Source organism: Scophthalmus maximus, chromosome 18 (genome assembly GCF_022379125.1).
Source record: "Scophthalmus maximus strain ysfricsl-2021 chromosome 18, ASM2237912v1, whole genome shotgun sequence".
In the NCBI taxonomy this organism is placed as follows: Eukaryota; Metazoa; Chordata; class Actinopteri; order Pleuronectiformes; family Scophthalmidae; genus Scophthalmus; species Scophthalmus maximus.
The window spans coordinates 1,765,453-1,780,467 of record NC_061532.1 but is presented as its reverse complement, the minus strand read 5'-3'; the positions used below and the strand labels follow the sequence as shown (position 1 = coordinate 1,780,467).

General features: G+C 41.9%; 1 protein-coding gene and 1 long non-coding RNA gene across 2 annotated transcripts; one reads left to right on the top strand and one right to left on the bottom strand.

The window, feature by feature from the left end:
• Positions 1-666: 666 nt before the first annotated feature.
• stxbp6l (syntaxin binding protein 6 (amisyn), like) lies at positions 667-12,049 on the bottom strand. The gene is made up of 7 exons (XM_035618407.2): positions 11,776-12,049; positions 10,888-11,055; positions 9,765-9,895; positions 8,750-9,086; positions 8,569-8,667; positions 2,620-2,768; positions 667-2,486 (listed from the first exon to the last, which is right to left on the bottom strand). The coding sequence occupies exons 2-7, from the start codon at positions 11,039-11,041 to the stop codon at positions 2,463-2,465; spliced, it is 894 nt and encodes a 297-aa protein (XP_035474300.2). The 5' UTR covers positions 11,042-11,055; positions 11,776-12,049; the 3' UTR covers positions 667-2,462.
• Positions 12,050-13,146: 1,097 nt separating this feature from the next.
• On the top strand, positions 13,147-14,296 carry LOC118290629. The gene is made up of 3 exons (XR_004786463.2): positions 13,147-13,294; positions 13,758-13,872; positions 14,236-14,296. It is a non-coding gene; the product is annotated as an uncharacterized LOC118290629 (long non-coding RNA).
• The last annotated feature ends 719 nt before the right edge of the window (positions 14,297-15,015 follow it).

Genomic DNA, 15,015 nt, shown 5'->3' with positions numbered 1-15,015 from the left:
TGAAGTTATTTCTCTCTGCACACAATACAGAGCGTCCACTCAAAGAATATCCCGCAATATATTGAACACAGCTTCTTATTGACGTCCATCGTGACAGTGACAAACAATTCCTGTTTCGCATGTGTATGGTATATTTTCCTGTGTGAATGTGATTTGTACTGTAAAGTGCTTTCAGTTGTCGATAAGACTAGAAAAGTCCAATATAAATACAGTTTACCATTTAGGAACAGCCTACAGAGAGTTGTCATTACGAATATAATTATAAACTATTCATGACCTAATGATTCAGTTATACAGACCCAGCTTGATCTCTGGTAACTTATCTTTATCTACTATGTGGTCCTAAGAGTTATTCAGGTGCTCCTTATTTATGATTCGTTAATTATCAGATCGATCCTGACTTTTTTCCTCACTTTTTCCCCAGTAACTTACTTTTCGAGTTGATGAAATGTAAATGAATGGTTATTAATATTTATTGGGATGGCCAAACTTTTGCATACAACTGCAGATTATATAAAGGGACTTTTGAAATTAGAAAATGTTTGTAATTCCACTTACTCTTTAGCCTGACTTCAGTGCTGCTGTTTTACTAGATCATCATTTGTAACCTGGCAACTAATGTGTCAAGCCTGACATATTAAACCTGTTAAAATAAAATACAAGTCACAATTTTGAAAGATTTTATTGCCTGAGACCAAAGAATAATTAATAACAATTACAATGAACATTTAGTCTGAAAGGTTTCAGTTTTTCATCAAAAAATTTAACAGAAACTTCATCAGTTACATTTCAGCTGTTTGTCAGCTGCTTTTCTGCAGTTTGAATACCACCTGGTGGTCAATAGCTGAACAGCCAATATCCTGGAGGAGAGTAAAAAACATTTACATTTCAAACATTAAAATTTACCCCAAAGCAATAAACAAAACAGAAGAGAGAAGTTTTGTTAGGATGTATTCCATGATCAAATGTGTTTTAGCTTCCAGCAACAAATACAACACTTGCTGTTGGTCTTACTCATGAAGTTTCCACCTCACTTTTCTACACAGCATCACTCTAACTGCTGACTATGGAACTCCTCTCAATGAAAAATATTGATCCACACAGACTCCAACACAAACTTGATGATTTGCACAGACCAGGCGACACTGTACAGCACACAAAACATAAAATAGCCTGAATGGCAATTCAGGACATCAATTTAAACATAGAGGACAACACGTTTGACAATATGACACGGCACAGTACACTGCACAAAAACAGACATACATATATCAGGAAAAAAAAGGACAGCAACAGGTTGTTTTGAAAATTGCAGAGTAATGTCAAATCAAACATTTAGTGTGATTAAATCCAATGAAGTCCAAACCCGTAAGACATGTCAGTAAGATATGTTGCTCAGTACGACATTTAGCTCACATCTCAAGTAAAGCAGGTAATAACAATTCAGAAAATTATTTTCACGGATGTTTAGAACTTATTATACACAAAACAAACAGCAGCTTCATTTTTTTTATGAAGAGATTCTATTTCTAACAAGAAAAATTATTAACACTGAACACAGTGCAAATGATCCTCAGCTCAAAGAGCAGAGGTGTGAAGCAAAGATTAAAATCACAGAGCATTTAGTTGTCTCTGCTGCACTCAGTTTTATAAGAAGCAGTTTAGGGACTGAGAGTCAGTTTTCTACAGACCCCCCCTGGTGACATACGTGGGAAAAATATGAATGCGTGGCCACAAGTTAGTAATGCATGGGAACGAGATAATTAAGTCGTGGCCACGCATTAATAACTCATGGGAACGAGATAATTAAGTCGTGGCCAAGAATTAATAACGCGTGGTTACAAGATAATTATTGTAAGTCATCTCCTATGGAGAGACTGTTCATTTTTGCTATAGCTGCTTGCAAACATAGACAAATGTGAATTAATTTCGATAAACTCCGGCCCCTTGATAGCCTTATTATTGCCGTAATATTGCATAGCAGTAGCACAGCATAATAACAGGTGTGACTTACAACGATTATTGTTTAAGTGCTTTATACTCTTGAATATAAAAGTATATTTGCCTTTATTCCTCACAAACTTCATAAACAGCATCACTCCAAAACAGACAACCATCCCCTGCATCTGGAACTTGAATTAACCGGTGTGGCCAAGATTTAATTATCTCGTTCCCACGAGTTATTAAGGCGCAGCCACAACTCAATTATCTCATTCCGACGAGTTATTAAGGCATGGCCACGACTTAATTATCTAGTTCCAACGCATTACTAACTCGTGGCCAGGCTTTATTAACTCATGGCCAAGCATTAATACTTTTCCCACGTATGGCACCAGGGGGTACTTAACTCCTGTTGTATCTTCACACACACGCAGAGCCCAGACTGCATCAGACAGCGTTAGTGTCCATGTTACAAGATTCATCTTCATCCTGTAGAATTCATCCTCATCCTCCAACAGACGTTACTTTGAATACTTCAGGGCCAGCTTCATGGGAAAAATAGAACCACTTGAAACATGTTTGTTATGATAAAAGCCCATACATATTAAAAAAAAAATGAATTCTAGCAGTAGTGAAGAAAAAGTGTGTGTTGTACAAGTAGCTGTATGTTTACATCACCTTGTGAGCAGTGTCTGCAAACTGCTGAGCTTTGTGCATCAGTTCCACAGTCTTGTCCTCAGCACGAGTCAGTTTGTCTCCACGCTCTCCCAGAGCCAAATTCATCCTCTGGACTACATTACCCATAGTGCTGCCCGTAACACGCTGCCCTATTCTCACACACACACACACACACACACACACACACACACACACACACACACAATATAAGAGGAAAGGTCTGCAAATAGGATGGACTGAGAGTGATGACTTCCAAGTGTGAACTGATCACAGATCAGCCAGGATGGTGTGTGTTCAGACAGTCGGACAGTTATGACAGATCTTAAGGTGTGCAGCTGTTACTTGAACATCTGTTTCAACTTGGTTGACAACTTGCAAAATCTCTGCTGCAGATTCAGTTACATATTTCTGAGGAGTGGCACAGTCTTAAGATGGGAATTAAGACTGAAACCTGACTGCAAAGACAAGACACAAAGTGATACTGTACCAAAGCAGAAAAATATGTTTTCAGAAACATTTCATCTTCCAAATGTATGCTGTGATTTGCATGGGAAAAGCAAAGGAATAAATGTAGCTATTGGTGAGCTTCACACAATCCCATCAGCCACCTCAAGAGCTAAACCGATACAGGTGACTTTGCTTCTTATCCACTTGACAATTTTCAGGGCGGATGACAAATCTACCAACACATTGTATAAATACCCCAATAAGACTCACAGAAACATCATTACCAATAACACCACTTGAAACAGGTTGAATAAGGTTAAGCTTGAAGTGCTGCAAAAATGTAACTTGTGCTTTGCTGACTGGCACATCTCCCACCCAGTACACTTCCTTCTATCAGCGGGTTCAATGGTGCGCTGGGCTCCCTCAGTCTCAGAGCCCCCAGGCATCCTAAAGAGCGGCTATTGTATCCACCTCCCCGAAATAAACAAAGTGTCCTCTCATCTGACCGCCACATCACAGAGAGGCCTTTCTTCTGCAGCAGAGAGGGGACAATAGACAAAAAGACTGAAAGGCAAATGACCCAACTTGACACAAGGACCAGGATAATATGACCTGATTGGTCGTGGTGGTCTACAACAAAGGTAAGGAAGAAACTGGTGACAGGAGGTCCTGGGAAAGAGGATACAGAGAGCAAAGCATTCTTCCTGCTGAGTGAAGAAAGGTGGTAGTGTTGCTTGACCATCAACTTCACCAAGCAGCTTCTTTACCACAGGTACATGGTAAATGGACTGTATTTATATAGCGTTTTTCTAGTCTTAACGACCACTCAAAGCGCTTTTACACACATTTATACAGCACTTTACCTATCACACATCATTCATACACTGCCAGCCATCACGGGCAACTTAGAGTTACGTGTTTTGCCCAAGGACACTACAGCACACGGACTGGAGGATCCAGGGTTCCAGCTGGGGATCCAGCTGTCTTCACAGAACAACGCTTTTAGTTCCCTCACACCTCTCTTACATTAACACCAACCAAAGTGTATTTATATCCTTCAAATGATGAGCAATTGTCGTTCAGGCAGCTGTGATGTAAAACTCAGCCACAATCCAGTGCATCAGCTGATCGTAGAGATCTCTATTCACACATCAGCTGACGGCTCAGCTGATCCTCTTCTATGCATTCAATTGGCAAAGCTCATATAACATGCTCTATTTAAGCTGCTATAGCCTGCCTATTCTTCCTGCTTTCATTGCAAGCCACTTCAAAACCCGTCACTACCCCATCATCTCCTTTTCATACTGTGTCTGACTTAATCAATGTCCTGTGTTGTCATTGATGCCTGCTCTGTTCTGTGCTGGGGTACTTTAACTGCTGCTCTCCCTGTCTCACATTCCATTAAGGCTCATGGAATTGTAAGGAGGTGTGCTCTCCCTACCTCAGGCTTTCCACGTATGCATGTGGAAGGGCAGGGATGTCCCATGACAGAGCCATACTGCCAAATACAACTTATTGCGATTACTGATATGAATTCATTTTGACTATAGTGGTCCTGACTGGACTATCTTTGTGCATTTTGTGTGTGCAGTGTACTACAATGATTGTGATGAGTTCTGCCAGAACGCAGATGACCTACACAGCAGCAGTGTACCTGAACCAATCCTGTGTGCAAAGGGACAGAGGACTGAAGCTGCTGCCCTGCTAACATTCTGCATTAACTACACCACATGGAATTAAAAAATAACTGGGCCCTGACTTTACAAAATTTATTTCACAGTAGTGTTTAGAGGAGATTGATTGTTGGAAATATTTGCATTGTTGCAAAGACACAACATCATTGCAACATCAGTGGGATAGTGGTCTGACCCCATTGGTGAAAGGGAAGGAAAAGGAATGGTGAGGTCTTGCAGATATACAGGAGGTGGAAGATTGTCAGGTACTCTGAAGCCTCACACAGAATAAGCCAGAGCCCACCTCCACCATCCAGTGACTATGAATGGTTCCAGTTTCACTTTCATTCTTTCATGAATCAGTCATCCAAGGCAGCTGTGGCTCAGGAGTAAGAATAACTAATCAGTGGTTTGGTCCCCAGCTCCTCCAGTCTGCATCTGTCCTTGGTCCTTGATACTGAACCCCAAATTTTATTTGATGATGTACCATCGGTGTGAGTATTAGAAAAGTGCTGAATGCTCCTGAAGACTTGTAAAGCAATATACAAACTCAGTTAATTTCATGTCATTAATAAAACCCTGAAACCATAACCAGACATTTAGTGCTGTTGCTGCCAGGTGAAACAGTGAAATTGGGCCCTGGTATTTAACGCTCGTATTTACCTTCTTTGAGTGAAAATGATGTTTTTTAATTAACAGCTTGTGCATTCCACCAATTTAGAAACGCTCTCTGGAAATCGGGTTAGTGAGCGAACAACAGCACAGAGAAACGAAACATGCAAATAACCTGAACGTCATTGTGGATGCATATAATGTGGCTGTCCTTCTTTAACATTTTAATTTTAATTATCTGATTGGGTATTAGCTTAGTTTCAGCTTTATTTAAATAGTTTTTGCCTGGGTGTTGTTGGGTTTTTTTGAGAGTTATGCTATTAAACATGGTATTCCTCAAGGAAGTGTTCTCGGCCCAGTTTCATTTCCATTGTAAGTGCTCACGCTGGGAAACATTAACCACAAACCCACTATTTTTAAGAAGATGACACAATAATTGTACATCTTTGTTTTGCCAAACGACCCCCAAATGCACTGCATGCTCAAAAGTAGCAAGGCCCAAAGTAGCAAAAGAAAAGCCGTACACTGTGGTTCTCTTAGTAAACAGATAAAGTTAGACATTGTCTCTGTCCTGCAGATGCTGAATTGCTGATTCTCTCTCTTACTTGCCGTTTAGACTATTGTTCATCCCGTTTTATTGGTTTACCTAAAAGTTCTATAGGAAACTAACAGCAAGTCTACAATGCTACGGCCAGAATCCGAACTAAAACAGACGTTTTTAGGCCATGAGTTTTGCATTTGAACAGCGCTATGTGGGTGTTTTTGCAACCGGAAATATAGTTGGGGTGGGTCTGACTGAGAGCTCATCCACTTTGCGGCCACCTACTGCTGCAACCATGAACCGATTGGACGGACCAGCTGTCAATCACGCTCTGTCCAATGTATACAGTGTACATGCTGTATTGAAGAAGACTTGAAACTAGCGATTGAGACCATAATCTCCGTAAGAAAATGTTTGCTGACGTTATAAATCAAGTGTGCATCTTGACTACTGGGATATATTACCTCAAGGACTGCTAGTATTAGCTGAGTATATTTACTTTCTGAAATTGGCTCTGTCTGTTGTACATGCAAACCGATTCTAAGTTGAGTACTAATTAGTATTCCTTTCAGAATCCTTATTTTATTGCCTATGCAGACTAATTCTAAGTTTAATTCTATTGTGATTCCAAGACCACTAGAACATGCCATCTTCACCCAACTTTCTGCATATCTCCAAAAGAACAACCTCCTCGACCCCACCAGTCTGGATTCAAGTCAGAGTGCTCAACAGAGACTGCCCTCCTAGCTGTCACAGAGGAACTTTACACAGCCCAAACAGCTTCCCTCTCCTCTGTTGTCATCCTGCTCGACCTCTCTTTTTGATACAGTGAATCACCAGATCTTCCTCTCCACAAGAAATAGGAGTCTCAGGCTCGGCACTCTCCCTGTTTGCATCCTAACTCAAGGATCGCATTTACAGTGTTACTTGGAGAGGATCTGTATCTGAACCCTGCATCCTCACTACTAGGGTCCCTAAGGGCTCTGTTCTGGGTCTGGTCCTCTTCTCTGTATACACCAAGTCGCTCGGCTCTGTTATTCACTCCCATGGCTTTTCCTACCATAGCTATGCAGATGACACCCAACTCATTTGGTCTTTTCCACAATCCCAAACCCAGGTGGCAGCACAAATATCTGCATGTCTGGCTGCCATTTCTCAGTGGATGTCGACTCATCACCTGAAGCTCAATCTGGGCAAGACTGATGCTTTTCCTTCCAGGGAAGGTGTCACCCATCAACGACCTCTCCATCACCATCGAGAACTCTGTGGTGATCCCAGCTGAAGCTGCAAGGAACCTGGGTGTGACTCAAGACCAGCTGTCCTTCGCCGCTAACATCGCTCCTGCAGTCTTCGGCCTCCAAAACATCAGGAGGATAAGTCCATTCCTTACAGAGAAGGTGACGCTGATATTGGTGCAGTCTCTTGTTGTCTCGCGCCTCAACTACAGCAACTCCCTCCTAGCTGGTCTGCCAACATGTGCCATCTGACCTTTGCAACTCATCAAGAATGTAGCGGCCTGGTTGGTCTTCAACCTTCCCAAGTTTTCCCTCAATACACCACTCCTCTGCACCCTGCACTGGCTTCTGGTGGTGGCTCTAATTAGATTCAAGTCACTGGTACTTGCCTACCATGCTACAAATGGCTCTGATGGAGATGGTCAAACCTTACACTCCAGCTCATCCACTCCACTCTGCTACTGCCAAACTGCTTGCTACTCCCTCACTGCGAGGGGCGGACAGCCACCGCTCAACCAAATCCCATCTGTTTTCTATCCTGGTTCCTCAATGGTGGAACTAGCTCCCCCATAGACATCAGGACAACAGAACCCTTCATTGTTTTCGTCGCAGACTGAAAACTCACCTGTTAAGACTGAACCTAACTCCTCGAAAAATAAATAAGTACAAAATAAAAAACAGAATGGAGCACTAGAAGCTGATTTTGCCTTTTTTTATGTCTATGTACTCTCTTGATTCTTGCACTTAGTGGGTAATATTTTCCCTAACCCTTTGGACAAAAGCGTCTGCTTAATCAATGTAATTTAATGTGATGTCAGAAGTAAGGTCATTTTCTCAAAGACTTATTTTTTCAAACCAGTGAGTTGCCCTCTGCTGGTGATTCCAGAGAATATTGGCTTCAGGCACTTCTGCATTGGCTTCATTTGACTATGCCCATCTTCATATACAGTCTATAGTCTCATCATTCAAGTTGGGAGAATAGGTCATAGGTCAAGATCAGCAATAATATGGTCCAAAAAACAAATTTTCCAAGATAAAGCGACAAATAATAAAATTACAATCTAAAGCTTTTATTGATTAGAAAAGTATTCCCTATCATATAATTGATATGATGAAGTCAGAAAATGTCATAATGCATATTTCAAAAAATGCATTTTAAAGGTATCTCTGCATCCTATGTAGGACTATAGACATAACCTAAAGCTTATTTAAATCAAAAAATCATTTTTGATTATATGGTAGAACTGATGATATCATGACCTCAATATAAAGCCAGAAAATGACATCATAAAGTGTAGTAATGCATTGAACATTTGTTTCCAGTAACATAAGTGATCAGATCTACTGCTTATATGAATTAGTTAATTATTTGTCATAATACTGTATAAATGACAAGCAGCTGATCCAATGCTTTTTATTGTTCCTGTGATCCCAGCCTTACCTTCACCTAGTGATCCACTTTGGTTTGCAACCATCATTTTCTTCATACGGTTCAAGAAGGCTTTGCAGTGGTAGATGACTAGATTCATGGTGCAGGCATCTGAAAGAACAAGCCCACAACTGGGGTCATTCAAATATGTACTAAACATGTATCATAAACGTGACTGATCATGTTACACTACCTCCTGTGAGTTTGGACTGGCAGTTGATAAACTCTGTCTGTTTGGGAGAAACATAGCTCTTCCGTCTGGCTTTCGGGTTTCTGGATGCAGAGCCTGGTGAGGAGTCATTAGGACCGGCTCTGATGTCATCGTGAGCGCCCTGACATGCTCCCCCTTTGCTGCCCATCTTGCCCACCCTGCCCAGCTTCCCAGCCTTCACCAGACTCCCTTTTTTTCCCATCCAGTAGGTCTGGCACGCGTGGTACAGGATCTGGACAAAGATACACTTCTCTGCTGAGGAGCTGGCTACCCACTGGTCCACAGCATTGTCAAACACCAGGTCAAACTCTGGACTGTCCTGGAAGAGTGAAGAGCAGGCTACAGGACAACAGTATACACTCACTGAGCACTTTATAAGGAAAACCAAACTTATACTGACTGGGGACCTGCTCTACTCTAAAATCAGCCTCAGTCACCTGTCGTCAGACGTCCTGTTATTGTATCAGGAATGGAGGATCACTACTGTCGCTGTGTGTGTGTGCAGCCAGACTGGGTTGATATTTTCATCATGACCGGATGAAGAAGGAGAGGGCTCGGCAGAAAGTGAACGAGGAAGTCGGACAGTAGCTAGCTAGTTAGCCCAAGTTAGCACAACCACTTTGTGTAGCTTCCCAGCGGCACTCCTGTCTGCCTTTTTTTCCTTCGACAATTCATGTTTACCTGCATGTGTTTGTGTTTTTGTCTGCGTGTGTTTGTTCAGATGAGGTTTGTCGGAGAAAGTGAAAGGAATTGAACAGGCAAACTTTCGCAAGAATGACAAAAATCAGCACAAATGTTTGCTTGTGACCAAACTACGCACCATAAGACAGGCGTGTATGAGGATTGGGAGGGAGTCATCACAGTATACCCAGTGTTATACCAGTTCTGATGAATACCAAGACAAATCCCTGATCCGATGTGGCAGTGGACTGTCCAAGATACAAAACACTTCTATTGGACTTTTCTGGTGAGAAGATCATGTCTGGGTGCTACTGACCTTGTTGGGGTTGATGCCATTGACCTGTCTGAGCTGCTCCACTGTCCACTGGGACCTCCTGGTGAAGGAGGAGGAGCCACAAAATTGCTTCACCTTTGTGATGAGGAGCTGATGTGGCCTTTTTTTAGTCACTATGTAAACAGATCATGTACAAAAAATGGCATCATTACAAAAAGTATTCATACTTTTCAAAGTAAAAAAACAGATTAATTAATAGTTAAAGACAGTGGAAAAGCTTTACTTAGGAATTTTAATTAGACTTTTGTCACCATTTAGTCTGAGACACAAGGTCTAGGACTAAATCAGATTACTGACAATGTATAGTAAATCGTCATACAGTTATACTTGATGATGAAGATCCCACTTCTTGAGGGGGCTCTACAAAAATCTAAGCATCACACACATGAGGATTAGAAATTTATTAGGCCAACAGCAGCAAAGGTTTTGATCACTATCGTATGAGGAGGACAAAAAGTCTACTTGGCAGTCTGAATTACAAGTTGCAAGAGAGTGTTCAAAAAGTGAAGGGACCAATTTCTAACACAAAATGAATCTTACATGAGCATGACTTCTGTTCTCTGCCTGAAGTAACTCAAAGCTTCAAATCTGGTTTAATAATAGCACTTAACAGCTTAAATATTTGCTAATTCTGCAGCAATCTATAATTGAATTCAAGCCATGTTCACTCTACAAACATCTTTGACACAAAATAACTAATAATGAATAGCATCATAGGGGCAACGCATACTCTACACGTGCCCTGCATACACAATATACTCTAATATACCTATATCAGGCACTTTTTTACATTACAATAATGCCTAATCATAGTGACGTCATCATCGAGATCTAATTTTTTCCATTACATTCATCTTATTATCGAGGCAGGTAGCATTAAGGGCCTTGCCAAAGGGCCCACACTGAAATGACCTGGAATCAAACCCCAGCTTCTGTGCCAAAGTCAGCAGTGTAACCCACTAAGCTGGAAGTGTATCCGGAGATACACTGAAGTCTGTCCATGCATTGTCAAGTTAATGTGTACACACACAGGTTTTTTAATTGTGAAAATTACATATTATGAATGCTTATGTTCCATGACTAAAGAAATTAAGTCAGACTATACCTGACACACAGATGAATGTCACGTAGTCTGTTTTGGCTCCATTCAGTAGAAAGGACATCCTCTTCCTCTTCCTCCTCCACACCTCCACTGCCACCAGCATCCGCTCATCACGAGGAATGAAGACCTCTTTGTTGATGGCAGACTGAATATTCATTGTGTTCCTGTGTCCTACAAATGTGATGGATGGACATGACTTGTGCTTGTTACGCTTGTTTAGACACTGGACTAATATTCAGACAATGTAAATGTTTAATCTCAGACCATTGTCTTGAAGATGTAGAGAGTATTTTTTTACAGAGGATTTATGTGGACTTGATTTGAGATCAATAAAAACATTGTCTGGTACAAATCTTGCTCAAATAATTTGCCAAAATCAACAGAAAATGAACCATTTACAGTTTTTTTTTTATCCTTTACTGATGAAATCATTTGTAAAACACAAACACTAGTCGCTATCCACTGTAAGGATGTTTCCCAGTAAACTTATCATCTTAAAGGTTTGTTGCTCTACAAATCACTTCAACACATCACCTTTTGTCTGGGAAACTGCAATTTGCATTTTTACCATATTTTTTGTAATTTCAAAAATGTTTTAATTTAAACTGATTATTTCAGCACCAGCAGAATCTGGTGAATAAAATTTTGCAATATCTTGTCTTTTTAGTAAGTATTAAAATGTTTATCATGTGAAAATGTTCCATTAAAAGCCCTGTATTCAAATGTTATTCCACTGTAGACTGTCAGGTACAGCTTCTCAAGAATTTCACATACTTTCGGTAGAAAGTAAAATATTTTCAGCTGTTGCTTTTAGACAGCACTTTATGAAACAAGATTTTTCATGATATGTGATTATACTATATGATAAAAAAAGGTTGGAGGTTAGCCTACCTGTTATTGTCCTCTTCTCCACCCAAAGGCTGGACTCTTGACTCTTGCAGTGGTTGCTAGTCCAGGGGAAATGTCTTGTTAGTTCAAATGTAGTTTAGTAGTCTGTTAACTTTAGTCAGTATTACACAGGTTCCTGTCATGAATTTATACCCCGGCACACCAATCAGCCTGCCTTGCTCTGAGGGCACAAACTCACCACAGTCCACCCCATTTCAAGAGGTTGACATGCACGTGGTTAAAGGCTGAAAGTCAGAGAACAGTCACCAGCTGTCTGGTGAACGGAGCCAGGGCTGACTAGCACTTTAACTACGGGGGAGGGCACCAGCTGAGGGTGGTGAATGTGTACTGATCTAACAATGGATAGCCAAATTGTTCACTATTAAAAACATTATGAAATCACATGAATAAATAAATGAAACAAATATATAATCATAACATTTTTGATTCATGTGGTGTCAAATTCTCATATGATCATGTATTAACATATACTCTGTTTGAATTGTGTTTCTGGTTACAATTCCCTTACTGTGCATCGATTTTTAGTTTGTCAGTCATGGGCTGTTGCTTTGGTCTGAATGAGTGGACAGCCAATCACATAACTGACTCTTCCCTTAGTTTCTTGAATGATTATTTGAAATAAAAGTGCATTGCTGTGGTTTTGTGAAATAAAATTGACAAGAACTGTCAAGGAATTTCTCTCCTCCTACTCAGACATATACAGAGTGTTACTATGGAGATAGTCATTTTGTTTGTGAGATGACGACATTACTCAGGGAGCTAAATACACCGACAGGGACCAGGTTTAGGCAGATTATCTTGGGAGGCCATACACTGTCCACCTGTTGATCTGTGTAGGAACCAGAGATCTCCTCAAAATTGAGTTCTATAATAAATACTTATGCTTAAATCATCAACGGTCTACTTCTTCCTGAGTCAGCGTCAAAGCCATCCATGTTTCCATTACAAGAACTGCTGGAATGAAAAAAATAATACCCCCAACACTTCAAAAAAGCAAGGTAAACAGAAACTAAAGCACCTGTTAAAAATAGGAATAGTTATCTACTTTTATAATTGTTTTGTTAATCAGTTACATGAAATATCCTTATAAGTCATTATTGTCAAGTCTAGCCTCTCAGAGGCCATTTTGGCCCCAGGCTGTCAAAAAATGTGTAGAATGTGAAGTCAAATATGAAAAAAAAAAGGTAGAGTAGGGTTTTTTTGTGAGAAGCACTTTCTGTCATATTACTTGAAACCCTCGTAACAAACCGATAGCGATGAATATTACATTGAATGATCCGACAGTGAAACGAGAACAATCCGTCATCTGTGGCCGCGGCAGGACTGTAAAAAAAACAACCTATCGGAAAGTTCTGACCGGAGAGAGTGATTGGTTGAACCAGCTTTCTCCTGCCTGCGCGCACTCCGCTCGTTCACCACACAGTCGGGCGCGTGACCAGTCTCCTGCACGGCGTCAGCAAACATCCGGAGGCAGCGCACAGTTAGCTTCGCTGGACACTAGGTAAGTTAGCTAACGCTACGTCAGCTTGTGTGTATCTACAGCTAAAGCTGCCCTGTCGTTATGAACAAATGTTGTTTGATTGTTTATCTATATCCGCTCTGAATGGCACGTAGCGTTACGTGTGTGTGTGTGTATGTATGTGTATGTGTGTGTGTGTGTGTGGAGCGCGCGTAGTGAGAATGCCCGTTGTGCTAGGCTAGAGGCTTGTAGTAGCAGTTGGTGTGCATGTTGCAGTCTGTGTGCAATAATAAATGCCACAACGCCGGGCATGAGGGGCAGGTCCCGGGGGGGTAGGGCCCGAGGGGTAGGTCGTGGAGCGATGCTGAGCTTCGGCCCTAGAGAAACCGTCTCCCTGCTGCCAGACTAAGGTCCGGACTATGGGCAGGAAATGAAATGAAAAGTACTGTTCAATGTAAGGTAATATGAATATTTCACTAAGTTGACCTCCTTTCTCTTATACAAGATACAGCAAGTTGTACATGAAGAATTCCAGGACCTGGAGGTTGTCTGCCACGGACCAGAGCAACGACCAGACGATCCCTGTCAACAGCTAGAGAAGCAGGTCAGTAGAGGACCAGGTGAGTCGGCTCATGATACTGTAGGTTGAACATGAAGTGGTAACTTTCTTGTGTACAAAAGCTGCTTTAAAATCTATATGGCAATGTTGTAAAAAATTCCAAAGTGTAAACATTTATGCCAGGTGGGTTGTTTTAAATATTTTTTTTTTTTACAGATTCTGAACCTCAGAACTACTTGTTATGATCTTCAATATTTATCTAAACAAAGTCATAACACAAATATATATGAAAGAGTGGCTGGTATCAAATATACTTGGCTCCCACAAAAGGTGACACAGAAAAATGTGTTTTTCAATGCAGATAATGCTGCTGTAGTGTTGTCAGTCTTTTACAGTAATGTTGATTGTGATATTTTTTCTACAGGACCACTGCCTAAGAGTCGACGACTGCACAGCCTGACCCGTCAGCCGATAGACCTGCTTTGACACTAGAGCTAGGAAACCCTGTGCAGACAGTATCTTCATTGTTGTACATATGTTGTTTATGCTAATATTATAATATATATTTGGTATATTGTATGATGTTCCAAAAAAATAAACAGGTGTCATGACACATTGTGTTCTAATTATTTGTGCAGCTTGTAAAGAGGCCTTGAACATTAAAGGGGTCATATTATGCTCCAGGCACCTTTTCAGCCTGCCTCCACGTATATTTGGTTATCTGGGGTGTCTGCCAGCCCACGAAGAATGAAAAGAAAACAATGAGTCGTTGATCCGTGGTTTGGGTTGATCATGCAGACGGTCTGTAAACGAACCATTCACAGCCCGGGCGTCAAGTGACGTAAGTTGACTCCTGCTCCTGGTGCGACCACACCCCCAACCTGAGCAGCACCTCCCCCCTTGAAGTGCGGAAAAACAGATCGCGGCTCCCGGCTTGCGGCTGCCGGCGGTCGGTCGCGACTCCCGGCGGCCAGTCGCGGCTCCCGGTCGCGGCTGCCGGCGTTCGGTCGCGGCTGCCGGCGGTCGGTCGCGGCTCCCGGCTTGCGGCTGCCGGCGGTCGGTCGCGGCTCCCGGCTTGCGGCGGAGGTCGCGGCTGCCGGCGGTCGGTCGCGGCTCCCGGCTTGCGGCTGCCGGCGGTCGGTCGCGGCTTGCGGCTGCCGGCGGTCGGTCGCGGCTTGCGGCTGCCGGCGGTCGGTCGCGGCTT

Bases quoted from the DNA above. Each gene is read 5' to 3' on its own strand.
- stxbp6l (XM_035618407.2), bottom strand. From the start codon at position 11,041: ATGAATATTCAGTCTGCCATCAACAAAGAGGTCTTCATTCCTCGTGAT. The intron at 9,896-10,887 runs GTATAGTCTGAC...CTGTTTACATAG, and splicing joins GACATTCATCTGTGTGTCAG to TGACTAAAAAAAGGCCACAT. The intron at 9,087-9,764 runs GTCAGTAGCACC...TCACTCTTCCAG, and splicing joins ATGGCATCAACCCCAACAAG to GACAGTCCAGAGTTTGACCT.